Below are 20,981 nucleotides of genomic sequence, written 5' to 3' on the forward strand. Positions count from 1 at the left end.
GTTATTGACCTTTTGCCAGTGGGCCCAACTTTTATGAAATATCCCAACCAGGTGTTTTCTAAGCATTAAGCACTTATGCTTCAACCCCTCCAAGTTTCCTGGCTTACGTTCCAAATTAAAGTGTACTAATTTCAATCTTTGATATGTTCTGTTGTACTGTTTTCAGTAAATATTGGGTTTAAGTTGTTAGATAATGCATTGTATTTTTTTAATAAATTTTAGACAGCATCTTGTCTTTCTGTGATATTGAGTTACAGTCTAATCAATTATCATACAATAGTATTCATTTATGACATCATAAGACACTTACATCAACATATGAGTGTTACACACATGACCAGAGCGATAACATTTACGTGGGACTTTGACCTTCCGTCTACTTAATGAATCACAATGACAAGCGAGAGTGCAGCACCAGTTATTTTTCAGATGATCTGATCTGTGACTCTGGGATTTTACAGGAACCATCTCTCAGTCGTGATGCAGAAAAAAATACTCATCCACTAAGGAATGCAAGAAATGCACCCTTAATTAAAAAAAAAAAAAATAGCCATGTGTTTTACCTATGCCACTTTAATTTCTGTGAAGCATACAGTAAGAAAATATGCTTTTCTATTTCTGTTTTATCATGTTTGATAAACATAAATACTGCAGGATAGTTGGAACAAGCTGATGCAGTGATGTGACAATAAATGTGGGAGGTAGTTGTGGGATAGATATACAAAGCTATTAGCAGGGTGTATCAGTCAGTGGAGGTTGAGTGGTGAGATGAGAGATAGGCAGAAAGGACAGATAAGTTGCTGTCTCCAGACTTCAGCTGTTCTGTGGTTCAGGAAACAGGGGCGCCTTACTGCCATTACATGGTTTTACAGTTGGAGCAAAGAAATAGTTCTTCTTTTGTTTTTCTTTTAAATAGCAAAGGTCTAAAAACTGTTGCAACCTCTTACCTGGTCTTGAGAGGGCTTATCTCTTTGTAGTGCGTATGCATGTTGTGGTAGAAGAGGCCAACAATAGTGGTTTGAGCTGCAGAGAAGAAAGAAACATACAGAAACTGAGTGTGAGACAGCCAGGAATGTAAAACAGTTCTGCTAAAATGTTCACAAAGAAGGGAAGTTAATTAACGCAGGTTTGCCACCGCACATTGGCATCGTCAGGCTAATAGGACAGTGGTGCACTCGCACTAGGGTGAAAGGGAGAGTGCCATAAACCATGTGGATGCTGGGAAAGCTTATGAAACAACTACATGACTTCAGCGTGAGAGCAGGAGGTCTGGGTCCCCTCCCCTCATCTGACCTATCAGTTAGCACGGTCCCACCTCAATACTGTAAGATAAACAATGAAATTGGAGGAAATCCTTAATGGTCCTGTTCCTGCGTTCAAAGGCCTTCCAGCCGAGACCCCCTGACAAAAGTTTGGAGAGTTCAGACTAAATATCATTTCAACAGAAAGACTTCCAGCAACTCTCCCAGGAGTTTATATGCAGTGGCGGTTCACTTGTTCAGTTCTAACAACAAGTAAAGAACACAAGAACATATATAAAAGAGCATCCAAATACAACAATGTGTTGTGTTCTTAATTGGATATAAAACCTGCCCTCGGAGCATTTTATACAGCCAGATATTCAAAGCTGTGATTTAATTTGATCCTGGCTCTAATGTGTCAGGCAGTAACACTGATTCCATTTCAGGTAATAATCCTTTAATTAATTGTTAAAATAGTTACTTGTAGTGTTTATTGGGTAAAACATTGCATGGGGCACCCAGGCAGAGCCAAGGGAATCTGACCTGAACACAAAGTCAAACAAACAGCATTTTAGTGCCCGCTGTAAGGACTCTTTTACCTCACTTTACTATGCATGCCCCTTCTTTTTATTGATGAGTGGGGAAAGTGGAAAAAAGTGCACTTTCCTGCTCTCTCTGTCTTTCTGTTTTGAATAAAAGCGTAACTGCCAACGTTACAGTCATAGCTGGATTTCTACAGTACACCATAAAGCCACACAAATGCTCTCAAATCACCGCTGTCGTACATTGTATGCTATTTTAGCCCTCTTAAATCTTAGCATTATAAATTACAGGCAAATAACAAGAGCGTCCCAGCTGGACAATTTTCACTTGGCAGATTCAGTGCACAACTAAAGTTTAGTATTCATTCTGCGCCCAGCTACTGTTTTCTGTCCAGAGACTCCTCAATAATGGAAAGTTCCTCTTTGTTCCTTAGTAAAGACATGTCATTGAACATGAGCAGGTTGCAGGACTCGCACTTACACTGCATGGCGAAAGCCTCCCCGGGCACAGAGATGTAGTTCTTGCCTTGTGTCGGGAAACGATAATGTGGCAAGTTGAAATGTTGTGGGAATTTCATCAGAGAGTAATCTGTTGGGGTCAGAGGTTTCAAAATTGTGAGCTGATGCGGTGTAAAATAAAATAAAATAGGAAACTTTCACAATCTAGTCACAACAAACAATCTAGTCATCTGACTCACATCAGCCTTTTACTTTGGGAAACTACTGATCAGCTTAAGACTCCATCACCACAAGAACAATACAGAGTGATTTACAGTATATTACAGAGAAGTGACACTGTTCTGACCTGCAACGAAGGACGTTCCGCCCAGCGAGAGGGGAACGTTTGGGCTGGGCTCCAGGTGAGTCACCATATGCTCCATCACTCTGTCCACTGTCTCGATCAAACCCGTGGCCACGTGGGCGGCCTGCTGCTAAACAACAAATCAACAAGCTGTTCACCACAACTGCACATGGTGGCACATCTGCAATATGCAACCTCTACTCAAGTTTACCTTTTCTTTTACTAAAGTTTATAAATCAGCTTGTAAAATCAGCTGACAACAGTTATTTTGGTGGAAGAATAAAAACCACTTGATGTTGGATCCAATGCAGAAAATAGTACTATATTTAGTGGTTCAGTCTTTTCAGACAGTCTTTTGTGATTTCTCAAACTTTATGAGTGCTTCAGCAAAGCAAAGCAAAGAAACAAGAAGTAAATATCATGGGACCTGTATGTTGATTTTCAATGATAGTATCATGCTGTTCATATGGACATAATTATGTAAAAGAGTAATGAAAACCTGCATTATTTTTGCTTTGATAATCTCCGTTGCAGCGGACAGCTAAGAAAAAAACAGCTTTTGGCTCTGTACTTAACTGTATGCCTGGTGCATTTCACTTCGACATTTTTTCTTTAATATGAATTGCATATATCTATAAAAATGTGAAAACAATCTGCTTAAAATAATGAGGAAGAAAAACAAATACTAGACAAAAGAACCCTGAAAACAACAAATGCAGCACTGTAACGTGACAATATTAAGCACACAAAACACAATACGTTTATTGGCTTTAGCGCGCCGTGCAACAAACACAGTATCTACTGTCCATGTCTGACGGGAACATCTGTTTTAGTTTGCTGCTATGAAAACAAGCATGCCTTTTCAGAGAAACCAGTGTACAGAAGAACACACTTGTGTTGTAACACGAGAGCACAAAGATCTACCCAGGAGTGTGCAGTGAAAACTTCCAAGTTTACATTCAGAGAAATGTGTTGCAGAACACTTTAAAGTCATCGGTCCTGACTCATGACTTTGTGTTATATTTGACTTTAAGTAGCAATGATGCGCTGGCCGTCTGCCGGTTGCCGTTACTGTTGCTTACAACACGTGTCGAAAATATACTGTATTAAAGACACGGTGTCGAACTCATCCACTGCTTCACTGCCTTGGATGTAAGTAACCCGCCAGATTGCATACGTTGTATTACGTCATGTTTGGACACCTCCCAACAACAGTGTGACCTCATTTACCTCTGGCAATCCTGGAGCGGACAGTACTTCCTCCACACTTTTGAGAAAAGCCTAAGTGGAAGAAAATGGACATCACAGAACTGTTGAATCATGTGCACATGGGTGGCCTTTGTGTCTTTGTGTGAATTGGTTTTGCAACTGTAAAGTGTGTGTTGCGTTGTGCTCCAGGACCTGTGTGAGGTTGTTGGCGGTGCTGTGAGGAATGGTCTTGTTGGGCAGGGCCTCGTGGAAGTCCAGCACTGGCCTGGTGTCCAGGCCCGGGGAGCTTTCGGCGGCCTCTCCATGCTGCTCCAGACTGCTGACGACAGGAGGACTCACTTCAGTGGCTCTCAGAGGGGGCTGCACATTAAGCATCGAATGAAATTTGCTATCAGGAGGTGGTTTCCGAAAGAGCACAAAGTTCCAGCATACACAGGATGTTTAGAAACTGATAGTCTGAATTGAGGGAACACTCTCTAGACAAGTGATTCAGCGTTGTTATTTTTCTTCGTAGTGTTACATGGAACCTTTTTGTGTAGTGTTTGGCAAGTGTCTCCACTGTCAATGATTTCCTGAGTTGTTTTCTAACTCAAAAGCCCATTAATAAACAGTTCTCTTCACATCTGCTCTCAATATGTCTCTTCCCATGTAGTGATAAAAGAAAACAATACTGCTGATTCAAGGAAAAGACCCTTATCTGACTTCCGAGATGACTTTGGTGCTTATTCTGGTCCGAAACATGTCTGGTCATTTCTCATGCAATATCTGTGTGGATGCTGCATTTGAGGGTCAAACACAGTGTGCTCAGACCTGTGATATACAGCTATTATTTAGCTATTATCAAAATGTACTCATTGGACCTCAAAGCCCCGTGACATTTGAATTCGTAGACTTACTGCTGTTGGTGCTGTTGGAGTGATTTCATTGGAGTCCTTCAATGTTGTCGCAGGAACCATGGCCTGACCTAAAAAAAGACAATACAAACGGCTTGTTTGAATTATGACAGGAACCAGACTGTTTACCTGTATATGTGGTTGTATTTTTTTTTTCTGTTTAAATAGCCTTGACTTTTTGTTATTTTGTTATTATGGCATTTGTTGAACCTGACCAGAGCAGGCTGCTATGCTGTGGCTGGATTTGATCACCGTAAAGCTTACATTTTGATAGTATTCTCAGTCATGAAAGAAGATAGATTGAAACCTAACAAAAAAACATCCGTGATAAACCAAGCAGCATGCTGCCGCTAGTGTATGTAGAGGACCAAGATACACTTAAAGTATTTTGCTGTCATTTAATAAAAACAGACTAACTAGATATTTGAGAATGCCCATATATGGGCTTAAATTAGGAGCATTAGTCTGAACCATTCCTGCGCTTCTTTAGTTCAATGTAACATTTTATAGGAGTGCTCTGGAGAAGTAAAAATATTTCTCTGTAACCATAACAGTCAGGCTCTTCGTGCCTAGAAATAGTCTGTGAAATATATTGCTTTTGGTAATAACTTCAGAGAGGAAATCAAGGCCCTTTGCTTTTTATAAATACTTCACACATCATGACCGGTTGGAGCTCTGTCAGTATACCATGTAACAATTAACAGGTATTACTACCATCAATCCTGATAAATCAACATGATTTATACACAACTAAAGAAAGTACATGAAAATAACTAATTTGACTTTGCTTTGGACATTTGTGGGTTCTCACACGGGAGAAAGTTGGTATTTTTAATTACTCATAAACATGAACCCTTTTTCCATTTATGGCACGCTAGTGACCAAAGGAAAACAGAACACAAACAATCAAGAGTGTGGAGGTTTTTGTCCTTGTGTGTTGTAACTTGTCACATTAAATCAAAGTGATTTTCCCCCCTTCAACATGCTGCTATGCATGTATAAATACTTATAAGGCAGAACGATTTGAGCCATTGCACTTATATGGTGGAAGAATGGAGGTAGGATAAATTTGTGTCGTTTAATATCTTGTTGTTATGCATAACCGACGTGGATGGAATGTGCCGAGGAGAAGGACGGATATTGCTTTTTAACCCCCTGTTTCCTGAGAGTCAAAGGGGAGGAAGAATTTTAATAGATGTGTCATTTCCTACAGTGATAGAAAGTCTGAGAGAGCTTGGTCTCCTACCTATGGCTGCATTGTAGTAGAGCAGGATCTGGTCAGGTGAGAGGGCCCTTTCCCAGATGACAAATTCATCAAAGGCCCCAGTTACATAGTGACCATAGGCCCTGTTATTGCCGGTTCCAATGACAAGGTCAGGATATGCGTCTCCATAGTTGTCTGTGACAACGCCAACTGGGTCACTAGCATTCAAAGTCCCATTGATATAGACCTTCAGACCATCCTTCTTGGTCCACGTAAAGAGAATATGTGTCCAGTATGGACCTAATAGAAACGGAGAATGACAAGATTAGTACCCATTATTTTCTGATTTCATTTTAAACAGCACCTTCCCTAATGCATTTTAATAAATGGGTTGATTTTATTGAGAGAAAATATCCATCCATCCATCCATCCATCCATCCATCCATCCATCCATCCATCCATCCATCCATCCATCCATCCATCCATCCATCCATCCATCCATCCATCCATCCATCCATCCATCCATCCATCCATCCATCCATCCATCCATCCATCCATCCATCCATCAATCCATTTGTTTTCTACTCCTACTCCAACCCTACCCGATTCACTTCAATTCAATTCAATTCAATTCAATTCAATTCAATTCAATTCAATTCCATTTTATTTATATTGCGTCTAATACAACAGATGTTGTCTCTAGACGCTTTCCAGAGATCCAGAACATGAACATAAACATAAATATAATTATAAATATAAATATAATCCCCCGAGCAATTATTACATAAACAATGGCAGGTAAAAACTCCCATAGTGGGAGAAAAGCCTTAAGACAAACAGTGGCAAGGCACTTCAGTGCCTGTCATTGGCGGCAGACTGAAGTGCACACCCTCAACGAGTCCACACGGACACAAACAAGACACATGAATACTCACAAATGCACCAACAGTCAATTTAGATTCACAGATCAACCTAAAGCGCATGTTTTTGGACTGTCAGAGGAAGCTCGGGTACCCATAGAAAAACCACATAGGCATGGAGACAATATGCAAACTCTATACAGAAAAGCCACAGCCATTCCTGAATGAGCAACCTTCTACGTGGCCTCAGAACAATATCACAATGGTCCACAAAACAGATGCACATGCATAGTTTTCGCCCCCCCCCCCCTGTTTTTTTTAAGTGGCTTATGCACAGTTACAGTAGCTAAGAGGGCTAATCTATTGACTAGCTTTTATACCAACTGTAACTGAAGCGCTTGCACGAATAATGCCAAATAGTAATCATAGTTGTGCATGAGAGATGAATGCAGCCACGAAGAATGATGCTAAGGTGATCGCAGTATTTCTTTTACTATAGAAATAGAAAGACGTATAGACATCTACAGGAAAAAAAAACAATAAATTGTCTCTTGATTTATTGCTTTAATGAACATTTATTTTTGTCATGTATACAGTCTACTTTGCTATATTATGTATAATTTTTATTTTAAAATAGTTCTGACAAAATTGTAGGGTTGTAGGCTAGTATGCCATTTGTTGCTATCAAGATATGATTGGATTATTTAGATTAATCGTCTAGAAACCGATGAGTCTAACAGTGGCTATGTCTGTCTTCCCTCACCAAGAACAAAGCGTTTATAGTTCATACAGCATGTTAACCATGTTATTTGACCCGTTTGTATGCAAATATGTCCTATTTTGTACAAAAGACAAAGTACAGCAGTGGACATAAACCAAAACTGGATATTTTTTTGCAAAATCATGGCAAAGCGGTGTGAAAGACCAGCCTGGTTTGAAATGACATTGCTTGGTTCACAAGATTTTTGCTTACTGAGGAATCTTCTAAACAGTTAGAAGAACTGTCTCAATTGTTAATATTATTCAGTTTTATTTTTTGATGGTATTTACACATACCACATTCACTGTCTGAAAGCATGTCTGCCATAATAATATAATGGTCTAAACATATTTTATTGGTGTTTACAATATAAACCCTATGTATGAAGATCTGTGCATTTGTTTTTTTTTAACTTCTTCGCAGATACATATCTTTTGGAAAAGAGCAACATTCTCAGACACATTTACTGAACGGTCACTGATGTGACAAATTTTAACATTCTGTCTTTAAGGTCTGACATATAACACTGAATAAAAACCAGATGACATTTTGAACTCAGCACTCAAACCAAAATTGAGTTATTACGCCCTTGAAAACAACCTGGAGTGATCGCATAAAAAACAAAGATGACAGAAGTCACTTGAGAAGGTAACACAGATTGGTAGAGCCGTCACGTAATGCTCCATCTCACATGGTTTATTCCAATTTGTCATAACAGTTCACTAAATCAATTCAACACTTTAAAAACATTTTTCTCAGAAATGAAGTAGAATTAAGGGTGAAACTTTGACTTTTTTGGTGTTTTAAAAAAATCCAATCGAGGGTGATACTCATAACAAAATATTATTTCGTTTAAAGTGAGAAATAGTCCTATCTCAAAATCTACAGTATGTTTTGTGCCACATTTGTAATACAAGGAGAAATGCTTTCACAGTACCTGGGACTCTTATGTTGGCTTTCCATCTGTGGTTGTTCCCGCGGGTATAAAACTCCACATATCCTCGGAACGGGTTGGTATAGACCGAGAAGCCATTGGAGATAACTTTCCCCCCGGAGGCTACAGCAAAACGCGACTCTGGCTCATGGTTTTTCCAAAAAAAGGAGAAGGTAATGCCTAGAAAATGGTTTAAAAAAAAAAAGTTGGTTGTAACCATTTAAGATAGGGTGGTTTTCCAAATGCTGATATGCATAAAGTATTCTGCACAAACCCTCGGGACCACACAATGTAGGATCACTAATGCAGGTGTTTTGGTAGTTTCCAAAGTGAAGAAAGGTGCCACCATTATCACCATCCAGATAGATGCCCTTATTGACCATTCCCTCAACAATGTCTGCAGCAAAACACAAATCACAGACGTTATTTCACTTGTAAATGGAACGCTGGGAGATCTATTGAATAGTGAATATGCTTATTCTTCACTTCTAAAGTCATTCAGTAAACCAAATTATTCAAAGTCAACTAATCTTTAAGGTTTCAACATTTGAAGGGCAATGAAAAATTATTTTTTCACATCTGACCTGACTAAAGCCGAAGAATGGTATCGTAAAATTAAAAGGTAACAATTCCTAATTTTGTGCTGCAGGGACAGAAGTGTAAAAAAAAAATTGAAGGGAGAAGGCTGTGAAATGCTCCACTCAACCATGTGGAGGTGAAAACAGAGAGCGATGTGTGATGCAAAAACAGACATTCAGTGAGAAGTGATCAATCCTCACCTACTGTTGCAGAAATATTAGTGTAGGCAGAGTCATTGGTATACACATAGGAAGAGTTATGGGAAGAAGGGAGCACAGTGTGGTTGTGGATTCTGAGAGCTGGACAAACAAAATAGAAAAAAACGTGATTCACATCAATACAGACACTTAGGAAACGAGAACAGTGAGAGCAAGGCAATGAGAGGGATGTGCTGCATACAGGTATGAGACAGAGTGATGCTGAGCTGCGTGAATGATGGCAGCGCTTGAAAGAGATCTCTGAGGGACACCACACATCATGCTCACATCATGCTCACGTCTATACCCGATCCCTCTTCGACTTGTGAAACACTTTACTGAAGGTGTCTGGATTGCAAATTGCATGTAATAAAAAACAACTGTCTTTTAGCTGCGAAGCAATTATTGTTTAAAAAGTCAATTTTTTTTTCTAGAAATCCTTTGAATCATTAATGCTGGTAATACTGTATATAATATATTCAGCTAGAAATAGCTTTGCATGTCAGATATTATGCTCTATAATTACAATTAAAAAACATTTTACATCCCCCCCCCCCCAAATAAAAAAACAAAACAAAACACAGAACATTCAAAAAGCATGATGACTGTGGTTGGAGTGTGAATGATGATGAACAGCAGGTTATTTTGTGCCACATTCCCAGGAGTACATTGGCTATGCACATACTTATGTTACTCCCGTTAACATAACCTGGTCTGTTTCCAATCTGGTCCCACAGTTCATGGATTCCATCCACGGCATCAAGCGGCCAGTAATGCGAGGCTGTGGCCAACACCTGCAGGCCTGAACAGTTCACGCATAAACAAGAATCCAAACAGGACATTAGTCTTATATCTAATACGTTCTTTTCTCAGTATCCAATTTTGGACTTTGAAATTGAATAAAAGATTGATGGTTATGAATCAAACACTGCAGAACTGTTTATGCAATAGACCGTGCTGATTAATAAAAAAAGAAGTTCACAAACAACATCCTCTGACTGAAAACCACAATGCAATTATTGGAAAAACACAATGTTCTCACAAATGATCCTACATTTCTGATCCAGTATTTTGTAATCTGCTGAGGTAATTTGCAAACATCATAGGAAAACAAAGCAATTGCATTGTCTGCCCAAAAAAATTGCTCACTACCTGGATGCTTCAGGTTCGGCACCACATGAGCATAAACCTGTAAAAAGAAAGATCAAACATTTTTGAAAGGCTGCCGTGTAACTAATGACAGGAACATTTTGAGCATTTTCAAAACAGGCGTTTCATGAGCTTACCTTAATATGAGAGACAACAGCTGTAAAAAGTTGGACTTGCAAACAAAATTCCATTGCTTTTGAGTAAAGTATCCTCGGCATTTTTTCTTTTAAATAATTTAATTCTCCCCCTAAAGATGAATCCATGAGGATTTAGTCATTTTCCAGAATAATGAATACAAAATGTATCATCAATCCATGTATCCAACCCTAAGATTATTTTGATAAAAGCTCTAATATAAAAAATGATTTAAAAAAAATGAGAAAATATTAAGTCTAGAGTACACCTGTGAGTCTGAAAAACATCATAAAATGCCTTATCATAGTCAAATCTAAAGTTAGGCACAAAGTTATAATCCGTGGTGAATACTCCCGCATTCAGACTGCAGCAGTGTCTCTGAGCTGAGTTTCTCTGCTTGAATCTGGAGACTGAGGAGAGTTAGGGAGCTCAGTGGAGGCGAGCCGAATTGTTGGACCGAACGTGGGAATTGCAAAGCGTGATGTCATTTTTGGACCTTCTGAAGAGGGGGCGTTAAAGTTGTGCGTAAACTTACTTGTTTGTTGCGTAATTAGAGATTCTGCGAATGAATGAGATCAGGATTCACTCTGCGCCATCCGAATAAACACATACCAGCGCTGATTCAAACCATTAAATTGTGCACGTTTGTTTTAATATTAGTCTTGGGATTGGATTCAATTATGGGACAATAGCAGGACGCTCATCGGCAGAGCATGGATGGGCCTCAGGATGAGTCTTCCTTCCTTTCGTTCTTTCAAAGCTTTATAAAAGTAAATACAGTTAACTTGGATTTAAGTCAAAGTTGCCTGATTGTATAGGCTACTTTGAAACACCATTTAGGCTGTTTCACAAGTCACAACAACACAGAATGATGAAGAAAAGCTGACCACACATTCACAGTAGAAACACCAAACAGAAAGGTGAGCTCAAGATAGTATTGTTCGGGGTCCGTTTTTCTTTCTTTTTTTCTTATTAGTAAATTCTGAGTCCCTTTGGTCTCCAGAATGAGCGGGACTACAAATCCTGGCAAACAGCGACACCGTGCGTCCAGGTAAATACTAGCAATCCAGCCTGCTGATCAATTCATTATTAATCAAATCTTGTCGTGTTGACTGTGTTGAGTGGCTCGGCTGTTATAAAATGCATGAAAAAAAAAAGTTAAACAGAAATAAATGAGATATTATTTCTGTGAATAGTAATGAAAATAATAGTAAAAATAAAAGAGGAACGGCACTTGTTAGGTGGAATTGCTCATTTTATCTTGTTTTTTTAATTATTTGTTTGTTTTAGCAACGGCAGCATTTATTTAATATTAATTCCATGACGTATAGACATCTCTCCAGAATATTAATTTAGTTTACTTGGAATATTATGGTGAACTCCAGTTTAATTGTCTCCGCCCTGAGGCTATAAACAGACATCGTGTGTGTGTGAGTATAAAGGCTGATTTATGGTTCTGCGTTACACCAACGCAGAGCCTACGCCGTAGGCTACGCCGTAACTTACGGCGTAGGCTCTGCGTCGATTTAACGCGGAACCATGATTCAGGTTAAGAGAGGTCGGAGAGGAGGCATATTGCTGCGTTCCATTTACCTCGGAAGTCGGAACTCGGAACTGGGAATGACGTCACAGCCGAGTTATCAGCGTTCCAGTTACAAAGTAGGTAAACAAGTTTGTAGTTCGCATATACCACAGGAAAAATGTAAATTACACTATAGCAGCATATATATGCCGAACAATACTTGTATACGACTGATTTAGTGTGACCAAAACTAGAATGAAGTGCTACGAATTTTTACAGAGCTCTCTTCTACTGTTTACAACCAGGGTAGCTATCTTGGAATGTTTACTCGGGGGTGGTCAAGACTCTCCCACTTTCCCAGTGGGAAATCCCACTTCGAGGGGCGTTCCAGTTGAAAATTCCAACTGGGAAGTGGGATATCCCCACTTCCGAGGACAAATGGAACGCGGCAGAGGTCGGATAGGAGGCATATGTCCCTGCTGCTGAGTCTTGTGCATCTGTTTGGGATACTATAGCCTATACTGTGACATCTTAAAAATAATTGAGTTACGTATTTTATTTATTTGCATATCTATTTATTTTTCGGTTTTTAGGGCTGCAGCTTTTTTTAAAAGACGCATCTCAGAGTAAGTTTTGAATTACGACTCTGAGCGCTCCGCTCTCATTTCAGCAACTGCCCTCTCATAATCTGTTGATTCAGGTCTGTATTTCGATCAACTGATCTTCCCAGAAGTGATCTATCCTCTGCTCCCTGGCTGGATAGGATATAGCCTCATTTCACATGTGGGGGATTTTTAATATGACGCGCCGGATGTTTTACTAGAAACCTTGACGGGAGACGCGCAGATCGGGGGGATGAAGGATCGGCTGGCTGAACTCTCTGCCGTAAGTGTTTTCTACCAGCTCGGGCCAGACATGAAGCTTGAACTCATAAAAGTCCCAAAAACGTATTTTTCCTCCGTATAGAGCAATACCCAAGCGGAGGAGGATGTTACAGTGCACTGCATTGATGGCTTCATGGAGGACTTTTTCAGGAGGGTGAGTGTTATTGCGGCCTGAATGACTGCTCTGAGAATATAACTGAAGATACCGATTAATAGAGACATTTTATTTGATCGATTTAGGTAGAAGAAGTTAGAGGACTCGTTGATAAGATCTCCTCCCAAGTAGAAGAGGTGAGGAAGATTCACAGCATGATCCTGTCTGCACCCAACCCAGATGACAGTAAGTTAGTCTCCAGAAAGCTTTCTGACTGGAGCCCATGTCATTTCAGCTTTCACCTGTCTTAGGTTTTTTAAGAAACTTTGGTTTAGATCTAATTGTTGGTGTTTTGTCTATGGAAAATGCAGTGGCGTCAATTCAGTCAAAGCTAAGGTATGGCAAGGTTACGAGTCACAGAACTGAACTAGAGTATCAATCAACACGTCCAGCAAATACTCATCACAGAAGTCTGCTATGTAACTTATCTGTGTGGTCAAGAACATTGGAACTTTTTCAAATGCAGTCTCACTCACACTGCAAAAACTCAAAATCTTACCAGGAATATTTATCTTATTTCTAGTTAGAATGTCTCATTTTTAGTCATTTTTAGTCTCATTGCACTTAAAACAAGATCATTGCCAGAAAAATAACTTATTTGACCATTTTCACCTGTTTCAAGTAAATTTTCAATTGAAATAAGTAGAAAAATCTGCCAGTGGGACAAGATTTATCTTCTCATTACAAGCAGAAAAAATTTTCTACTTATTTTAAGTGGAAAATCTACTTGAAACAGGTGAAAATTGTTGTTTTTTGAGTTTTTGAGTCTTGTCTTAAATGTAATGAGATTTTTTTGACTAAAAATTAGACATTTTAACTAGAAATAATACAAATATTCTTGTTAAGATTTCAAGTTTTTGCAGCGTAATAACTAGTGAAATCGATCTTGTTGTTCTGATTTGAATTTGTAGTTATTTTATATGTATTAAATAATAGAATAATCAATACAAATAGACACAGAGTAATTCCATAAATGTATTTAAAAAACAAACATTTACATTTTCCCTTGAAGCCAAGGTGGGGCGGCTGCCATACCTTGCCATACCCAATTGACGCCCCTGGGAAAATGCCCCAGAATTGACTTTTTGTTGTGCATTGGAACTATGTAAGAAGAGGACAGAACCACTTAGACAGAGTTGAACCTTTTTTTGGGTGAATTGCAATAAATGTCTCACTTCCTTTGTTGTATTTTACCTCCTGGTTGTAATTGAATGGCTCGCTGGCCGGAAACCTGTAAAGGAAACAGCACAGAGGTTTTTCCCTAAACTCCAGAGACCACTTTGAGGTCTGCCTAGTTTTATTCTTTGAGACTTCAACATTTAATTTCTTTCAAATGTTTTTACAAAATAATGTCTAATGTAAATCCTCCTTAATTACCAGCCTGTTTGTGTCTCTGTGTACAGGGGGCTCTGATAAGCAACATGTTAACGACATTAATAAAGCTGTCAAACAATCTAAAACCATATACTGGGAAATGTATGTTAACATACTTAAATGAGACTTGAACATCAGTTCCTGGCCTTCATCCGTTGAACTGTGACAGTTTACAATGCATCTGTATTGTTTATAATTGTCTGAAGGTCACTTGGGAAAGAAACAAAGGACCTTAGCTTGCTGATCACTTCAAAAGTTCCGCCAGGTTGATGCAAAGAGATGAGATAAAATCAGTAAATCCAATTTTTACAGGAGCCAGACCCACAGTGATTATGGCATTTTCTTTCTTGCAAACATACTCAACCTATTGTGTTTCCTGTATGCTTTGTAAGGAACAAAGGATCAGCTGGGTACATTGACTAATGACATCAAAGGGAATGCCAACGTTGTTCGAACTAAACTAAAATGTGAGTTCAGCCATGACGCTGGGGGTTTCATAACAGCACTGTACACACTTTCATACGGTAATGCGTGTAATGTTCTCATCTTAACTTTCTCATCCTGAAGCCATGGAGCAGAGTATGCCAAAAGATGATGTTGCTAACAGAACATCTGTTGACTTCAGAATCCAGAAAACACAGGTCAGAAACCAATCCCTTACTGGCAACTCATCACATGCAAATATCACATTTTCTGTGCATACAATGCCATCAACTCCCGCTGTAGAAGTGCCCAGAACTACTAAAGATACATGGAGAACAAAACATTTTAAAAATATTATGTAATTATATACTTTATCTGTAAAGTCTACCTGTCAATCTTTATTTACAGGCTGTCCATAAGTGCCATTAGTTAAAAACAATTCATAACCCCAAATCAGAAAATGTTTGGATGGTATGGAAAACACAGAAAAAATAAGATCAGATAAGTTAAGATATAGTTTATTTTTTCCAAAGAAATTCTGTCTAGGTACATTACCAGTGCTGATACATAGGATGAAAGAATGATAAATGCATGAAAGAAAAATCAGAAATCATAATAACAATCATAAACATTAGATGTCATTTTTTTAAACCAACTAAAATAGCAGCACAATCTAGAATTACAATCATTTTAGAAATAATGACTATAAAAAACAACTATCAAAAGCAGCCACCCTCCTCTGCAGAAGAAACCAAGGTTATGTTTTAATTTAATCAGGTGTTTTGGGCAATGAGGTATAGCCCCCACACATGTCCTGGAGCACCATGGTTTTGATATGGTTTTAGTGAGCAGGGTTATAAACGGGATTTATACCTTTCACCTGATGGTAATTAGAATAGGACATTACACAACATGAAAGGTCATGTTTTGCAATGGTTATTTCATTGCAGAGAACCTAAGTTATCTGATGTTTGGTCTCATCAAATATATTACAATCCTGCATTTTAATTGCTACATTGCAAAGTCAGCTGGAACATGTTTAGGTCTTGTAATGAGCTAAACCATATTAAAGTATGTTATTTTAAGTAAATTATGTTAGTAGGTGATGAAAACCAGAATCCATGAATGGTGGTCACCAAACAGTTAAAGAAATCTAGGAGAATTTGACCATTTGAAAAACAAGTTTCAAGGCTTAAACTGTGACACCAATCGGCTCCAGTCACTGTCACCACACCATTACACAAATACTACTTATAATAATATGAAATAATATTCTAATAATCACAAATATTACTGAAAATTTACTTTGCAGACGTGTACCCTTGCTAGACTACCGGTAAACAGTATCCTAGATCTTTATGGTGGAAATGGACCAAGGCATGTAATCACCAGTAAGAGCCAAAAGGCTCTGTGATGGTATGAGGTTGTACTACAGTAAATTCTGAATAAGAAAAAATGTTTCTTGGGTTGCCTGGCTGAACTACTTCCAAGGAGTTGCCAAATTCTGCACACATATACAAAAGCATGACTAAAGAGAAGCAGGAAGAAGCCAGTATTTGTACACAAATTGTTCCTATTGAAATAGCATGAAGATGCAACAACAATGTTTCTGTACTGTTAGACACCTAAATACAGTATGTGCTTGCAGGGAAAACGCGACTCAATAACTAAAACACTTCATCACTTGGTATTTTGATTGCTATTAAGTGTCGTGAGAAAAAATGTGATTTCACAAAGTCCCTGCTGTCCCACCTTTTTTAAATTTTCAAGATTTTCAGACATGACGTTCAGAGATAGATGCATATTGACGAATTAAATCAAATTAATGATGAGAAAAACAAAATATTTATTTTTACAATTGTCACTGGAATAGAAGTTAAAGCAACTGTAAGAACTTTTGTACTTTTTAATTTGCATTTTCCATACTGTCACAACTGTTTTTCCCTGATTTTGTTTCATAAAATGTATTTTATGAAACTGTTCTGTGGGGCATTGAGCCCTTAAAGTAGCCTTATGTTTTTATTCGTCCTTAGCACACTGTGCTATCTAGGAAGTTTGTGGAGGTCATGACCCAGTACAATGAGACCCAAGTGTTCTTTCGGGAGAGAAGCAAAGGAAGGATCCAGAGACAACTGGAGATAAGTAAGTGACAAATCTCACCACCGGATATATATGAGGCCAAAAAACAGGCTGCATGTGTGTTCTTCAATCTTTGAAAACTCAGCAAAGCAATCGCAAACCGAAAACACGTGTTTTTTCATTACACTGGAACTTTGAATCTGACGGCAACATTCGTGTGTAAATCTGGAGAAAGAAATACTGAAAAGTGAGTCTCTTAAATGGTTTGATAACAGGATCCAGGAAACACAATGCAACTTCCTCTCCGCTTCTCCGGACTCAAGCCTGACTGTTGAAAAACACAGACCAAAAGCATAACAGTGGTTCTCCATGTTTCTTCAAGATGTGAAGCTTTCCATCTGCACAAAGAATACTGACTGATTACATTCAAACATTAGCAATTTAGTGTTTTAATGGAAACAGGATTAGTATGGATAATCTGGTTACATCCAGAAAGATAACTTGAAAGTTATCAAACAAAACCCGGAGTTATTAAAAATGCTTGGAGTTATTTTGGTGTGTAAAATAACCGTAGAAGAACTCGATTTGTTGATATGTTCCACTATTTTTCAGGTACAGACCGTATGTGCGGCTGTCTGTTAAAAATGCCACATTCAGGTCTAAAGTGTTATCCTCATATGAGGGACACGAGACAATAGTGAAAAAACAGGCGTGTTTCCCACAATCCCTGTGGCAGGCATTAATGAGAGCCTCCATGACTCCACTCTGCAGACGGGAGAGCATGATACTGGAGACGCCTAACTGTGTTTGTGTTGCCTGGGAAACGGGCATAGGGCTCAGGGGCCTGTGTAACAATAGCTCACCTGTCTCTGACAAAACACACAAACCTCCACCTGTTCGCTTATAACCTTCAATCATTTATTTAACATTCGGAGAGGGAGAATCTTTAGGCAGGCAGTGGTCATTTATGTTGTGTTTTACTCAGTTTCTTCCTCTGAAGAGTAGTCACTGTGAAAGGTGTGGGGCACATAAGCATCTATACGGACATCTCCCTCTCCAGGGAGAGTTTTAAATAACAGGAAGCAAATCCTACTGTTTATACAAATGTTTCCAAAGGCACATTTGGAGCAGACAGTTTTAAAGGCGCTCTGAGGATTATGGAGACTGGGAAGCTCATCGAAGGAGATCATAGCATCATTTTTATTTGATTTCATTTTATTTTTCTAGTTGCATTTGCATTGCAGATGCAATAGGAATGTTGAAGTCATATAAACAGCCAGCTGGTGGGTTATTAAAAAATGAAGATCACATCAAAATTCATTCGTCAGTTATTGCCCAGAAAAAGGTTGTTTATAAAGCCAACTTTTTTCCAATATTCACAAAATGTATTTTTTTACCCTTATGTCATCCGAACCAATCACCATGCAGCTATCTTATCATACAGCTGTGGCAACATCATATGAGTAACAGGAATATCATCAGACATTTAGCAATATGTATAAGCATACCTTTTTTTAAAGTAAGTCTGTAAATAGGACCTCCACCTCAGGCACATTAATCGATAAATAAAAAGTAAACTGTTAAAAATAGTTGCCAAGTTCTGTTTATAACCTTTGGTGGAAACTGAAATCTGCCCAAGGAATCCAAACACCCTGGAAGGAAGACAGAAAACACCAGCAGACAGGTGCACAAACTTGTAAATAGAAAAAAAGGCATGTTAAGAGGGTGTCTTTGTTCTATATTTTCTGCACCCAAATATATTAAAAAGACTGACACATTTTGTATTATTTACTTTATTTCAGTGTAATGTCATCTTTATAAAAAATATTTGTTTTATTTAATCAGTCTCAGAATAGATAACTATTTCTGACAAAAATAATGAATTATATGCTAAGAATCTACTGTTATTCTGATTAATGTTATTTTTGCTGGGACAACCACAACATCATGACTCAAATATGATTAGTACATAATCTCCTTTTGCATTTGTATTATTTTAGCTGGAAGAGTCACCACCAGTGAAGAACTAGAGGACATGTTGGAAAGTGGAAATCCGTCAATCTTCACATCAGATGTACGTTTCTAATGTATTACTGTGCAGTGTTGTTGCTGCTGGGTTAAAGGCTCTTACTGCCATTTGGTCACGGAGGTGTCGGTAACTTGAGGTGATGTCATATTTACAGCATTTCTTTTCCCCCAAAGCAGTTGTCTAAAACCTGTGTTCGGTTTTTTTGGATTAATTTACGTTGTGCATTTTCTTCCTCAGATCATTTCTGATTCCCAGATCACACGGCAGGCCTTAAATGAGATAGAGTCACGTCACCAGGACATCATTCGTTTGGAATCGAGCATCAGAGAGCTTCATGCAATGTTCATGGACATGGCAATGCTGGTGGAAACCCAGGTAACAACTCTGTTTAATGAGAATGGAAGCTGGTTGACTGATTCTGTTAGTGATCCGACCTCACACCTCACAAGTGCAGCAGTATACAGCTGAAAGAAAAAACAAACCCCAACATGAATACAATCTTTTACAGGGTGAAATGGTGAACAACATTGAGAATAATGTTTCTAATGCAGCAGAGTATATTTTTCGGGCAAAAGAGGAGACCAAAAAAGCTGTAAGATACCAGAAGAAATCCCAGAGGGTATGTGCTCCTATCAGTAATATGTTGCTAAACTGTCTCAAATCCAAGCAGGTGTAAAACAAAACAATATTCAGTTTGAGTGATACCCACATTGACATTTTGAAAGTTCTCCTTCTGTTGAAAGTCACAATTTCTCTGTTCACTTGGCAGAAATACATCATCCTTGCCTTTGCTCTGTTGATCCTGCTTGCTGTCATTGCACTAATTGTTGGGCTGTCTGTCGGACTAACCAAACCTCCTGCATGAAACCAGCTGTGCCTATAGTGTGAGGTAACGACTCTTAGCCTTAAACTTCTATTTGATGACAGGAATATTCATCGCTCCACTCATTTATTGTAACTCAAGTCACTCATTTGTCTGTTAAATATTTCTCTGGTGTTGTAAGTAGCTGTTTCTCGGGTGCAGCTACTCTGACTCCTCATTTGTCCTGTTTTTTTTCTTCTACAGAAACATCTCTACATTGCCTTGAGTGGAGGTTTCTTACTTTTAATCATCATCTTAGTTGGTGTCTTTGAGTGATAGAGTTCATACTTCTGAAACAGTAATCATTGAGGAAGCTTTGAGCAGCTTCACAATAAGACTCACAATGTTCAACACCATTAAAGAAAATGAAAAACAAAACTTTACTATAGTCAGGTATAATATATGTAATGCACTTGTTAATAGTAACCAGATTAAGAATCTATTCTGGAACAATATTTATGTCTAACTAACAGCACAGCAAATGTTTATTTACTGTTATTGGTTCTCTAATACTGCCATTATTTATTACTTCCTTGTGCTGATAACTTTAAAAGAATAGTTTGATATTTTAGGGAATTATTTGCATTCTTGTTGAGAGTTAGATGAAAAACCTGATTGCACTCCAGCATCATTATCCGCGGAGATGTTAATCAGTTTACCAACACAATGCTACTGTTAAACTATTACTATTATAGTTAAATGAGGCAACCGCTCTTCTTACACTGTGATGGGGTTGTATAAAGTTTCAACTATTCATATTCTTGTTTACAAAGTTAAATTCATCTGAACTGATGAATGAAGAAACTACTACAACTCAGGAATTATTTTGAAATGAAAACAAAGGGGGGGAAAATCCCTGTAATTTTTTTATTCTTGAGCTAATTGTGTCTTAGAATAAATATTTTCATCTTGATCAAATGAAATCTTGCAATGCTACAGCAGTGCCTTCCTTATATATTACTGAAAAACCTTAACCTGATGTGTTTTGCTTGTTTTTACCACCAAGTGTGATGACTGAAATGTTTTTTGTGAAAGAAGTCATGCAGTAATATTGTACTCTTGGTTGATTACTTTGACAGCACATATTCATTTTTTCATATGCTGTGTTTTATACTGGAGCAAAATACTTTATTAATCTGATTAAAATAT

General features: G+C 38.2%; 2 protein-coding genes across 7 annotated transcripts in view; one reads left to right on the forward strand and one right to left on the reverse strand.

Annotated features, from left to right (window-relative positions):
- adgrd1 (adhesion G protein-coupled receptor D1) overlaps positions 1–10,909 on the reverse strand; it is a 47,582-nt gene extending 36,673 nt beyond the window's left edge. The window contains exons 1-13 of one of the 4 annotated variants that reach the window (XM_061730741.1): positions 10,508–10,909; positions 10,374–10,410; positions 9,907–10,023; positions 9,225–9,323; positions 8,720–8,842; positions 8,449–8,625; positions 5,934–6,191; positions 4,691–4,758; positions 3,987–4,154; positions 3,816–3,866; positions 2,589–2,712; positions 2,265–2,372; positions 948–1,023 (exon numbers count right to left, since the gene is read on the reverse strand). In XM_061730741.1, coding sequence (XP_061586725.1) covers positions 948–1,023; positions 2,265–2,372; positions 2,589–2,712; positions 3,816–3,866; positions 3,987–4,154; positions 4,691–4,758; positions 5,934–6,191; positions 8,449–8,625; positions 8,720–8,842; positions 9,225–9,323; positions 9,907–10,023; positions 10,374–10,410; positions 10,508–10,633 — 1,532 coding nt within the window. In that variant the 5' untranslated portion in view covers positions 10,634–10,909. Of the gene's footprint in view, positions 1–947; positions 1,024–2,264; positions 2,373–2,588; positions 2,716–3,815; positions 3,867–3,986; positions 4,155–4,690; positions 4,759–5,933; positions 6,192–8,448; positions 8,626–8,719; positions 8,843–9,224; positions 9,324–9,906; positions 10,024–10,373; positions 10,411–10,507 lie in introns of all 4 variants that reach the window. The other 3 variants (XM_061730740.1, XM_061730743.1, XM_061730742.1) reach the window with 3 other exon arrangements.
- A 1,716-nt stretch (positions 10,910–12,625) lies between these two features.
- stx2b (syntaxin 2b) lies at positions 12,626–20,981 on the forward strand. 3 transcript variants are annotated; one of them, XM_061729898.1, is made up of 11 exons: positions 12,626–12,912; positions 12,994–13,065; positions 13,152–13,251; positions 14,832–14,906; positions 15,007–15,080; positions 16,896–17,004; positions 18,942–19,015; positions 19,208–19,345; positions 19,479–19,589; positions 19,740–19,859; positions 20,037–20,981. In XM_061729898.1, exons 1-10 carry the CDS (start codon positions 12,883–12,885, stop codon positions 19,833–19,835), a joined length of 879 nt encoding a protein of 292 aa, XP_061585882.1. In that variant the 5' UTR covers positions 12,626–12,882; the 3' UTR covers positions 19,836–19,859; positions 20,037–20,981. The 3 variants fall into 3 exon arrangements, with proteins under 3 accessions (XP_061585882.1, XP_061585881.1, XP_061585883.1); XM_061729897.1 differs by having other exon boundaries at positions 19,740–20,981; XM_061729899.1 differs by lacking the exon at positions 19,740–19,859.

This window comes from Cololabis saira, chromosome 9, assembly GCF_033807715.1.
Source record: "Cololabis saira isolate AMF1-May2022 chromosome 9, fColSai1.1, whole genome shotgun sequence".
Lineage (NCBI taxonomy): Eukaryota > Metazoa > Chordata > Actinopteri > Beloniformes > Belonidae > Cololabis > Cololabis saira.

Bases quoted from the DNA above. Each gene is read 5' to 3' on its own strand.
- stx2b (XM_061729897.1), top strand. From the start codon at position 12,883: ATGAAGGATCGGCTGGCTGAACTCTCTGCC. The intron at 15,081-16,895 runs GTCAGAAACCAA...ATTCGTCCTTAG, and splicing joins TCAGAATCCAGAAAACACAG to CACACTGTGCTATCTAGGAA. The intron at 17,005-18,941 runs GTAAGTGACAAA...GTATTATTTTAG, and splicing joins CCAGAGACAACTGGAGATAA to CTGGAAGAGTCACCACCAGT.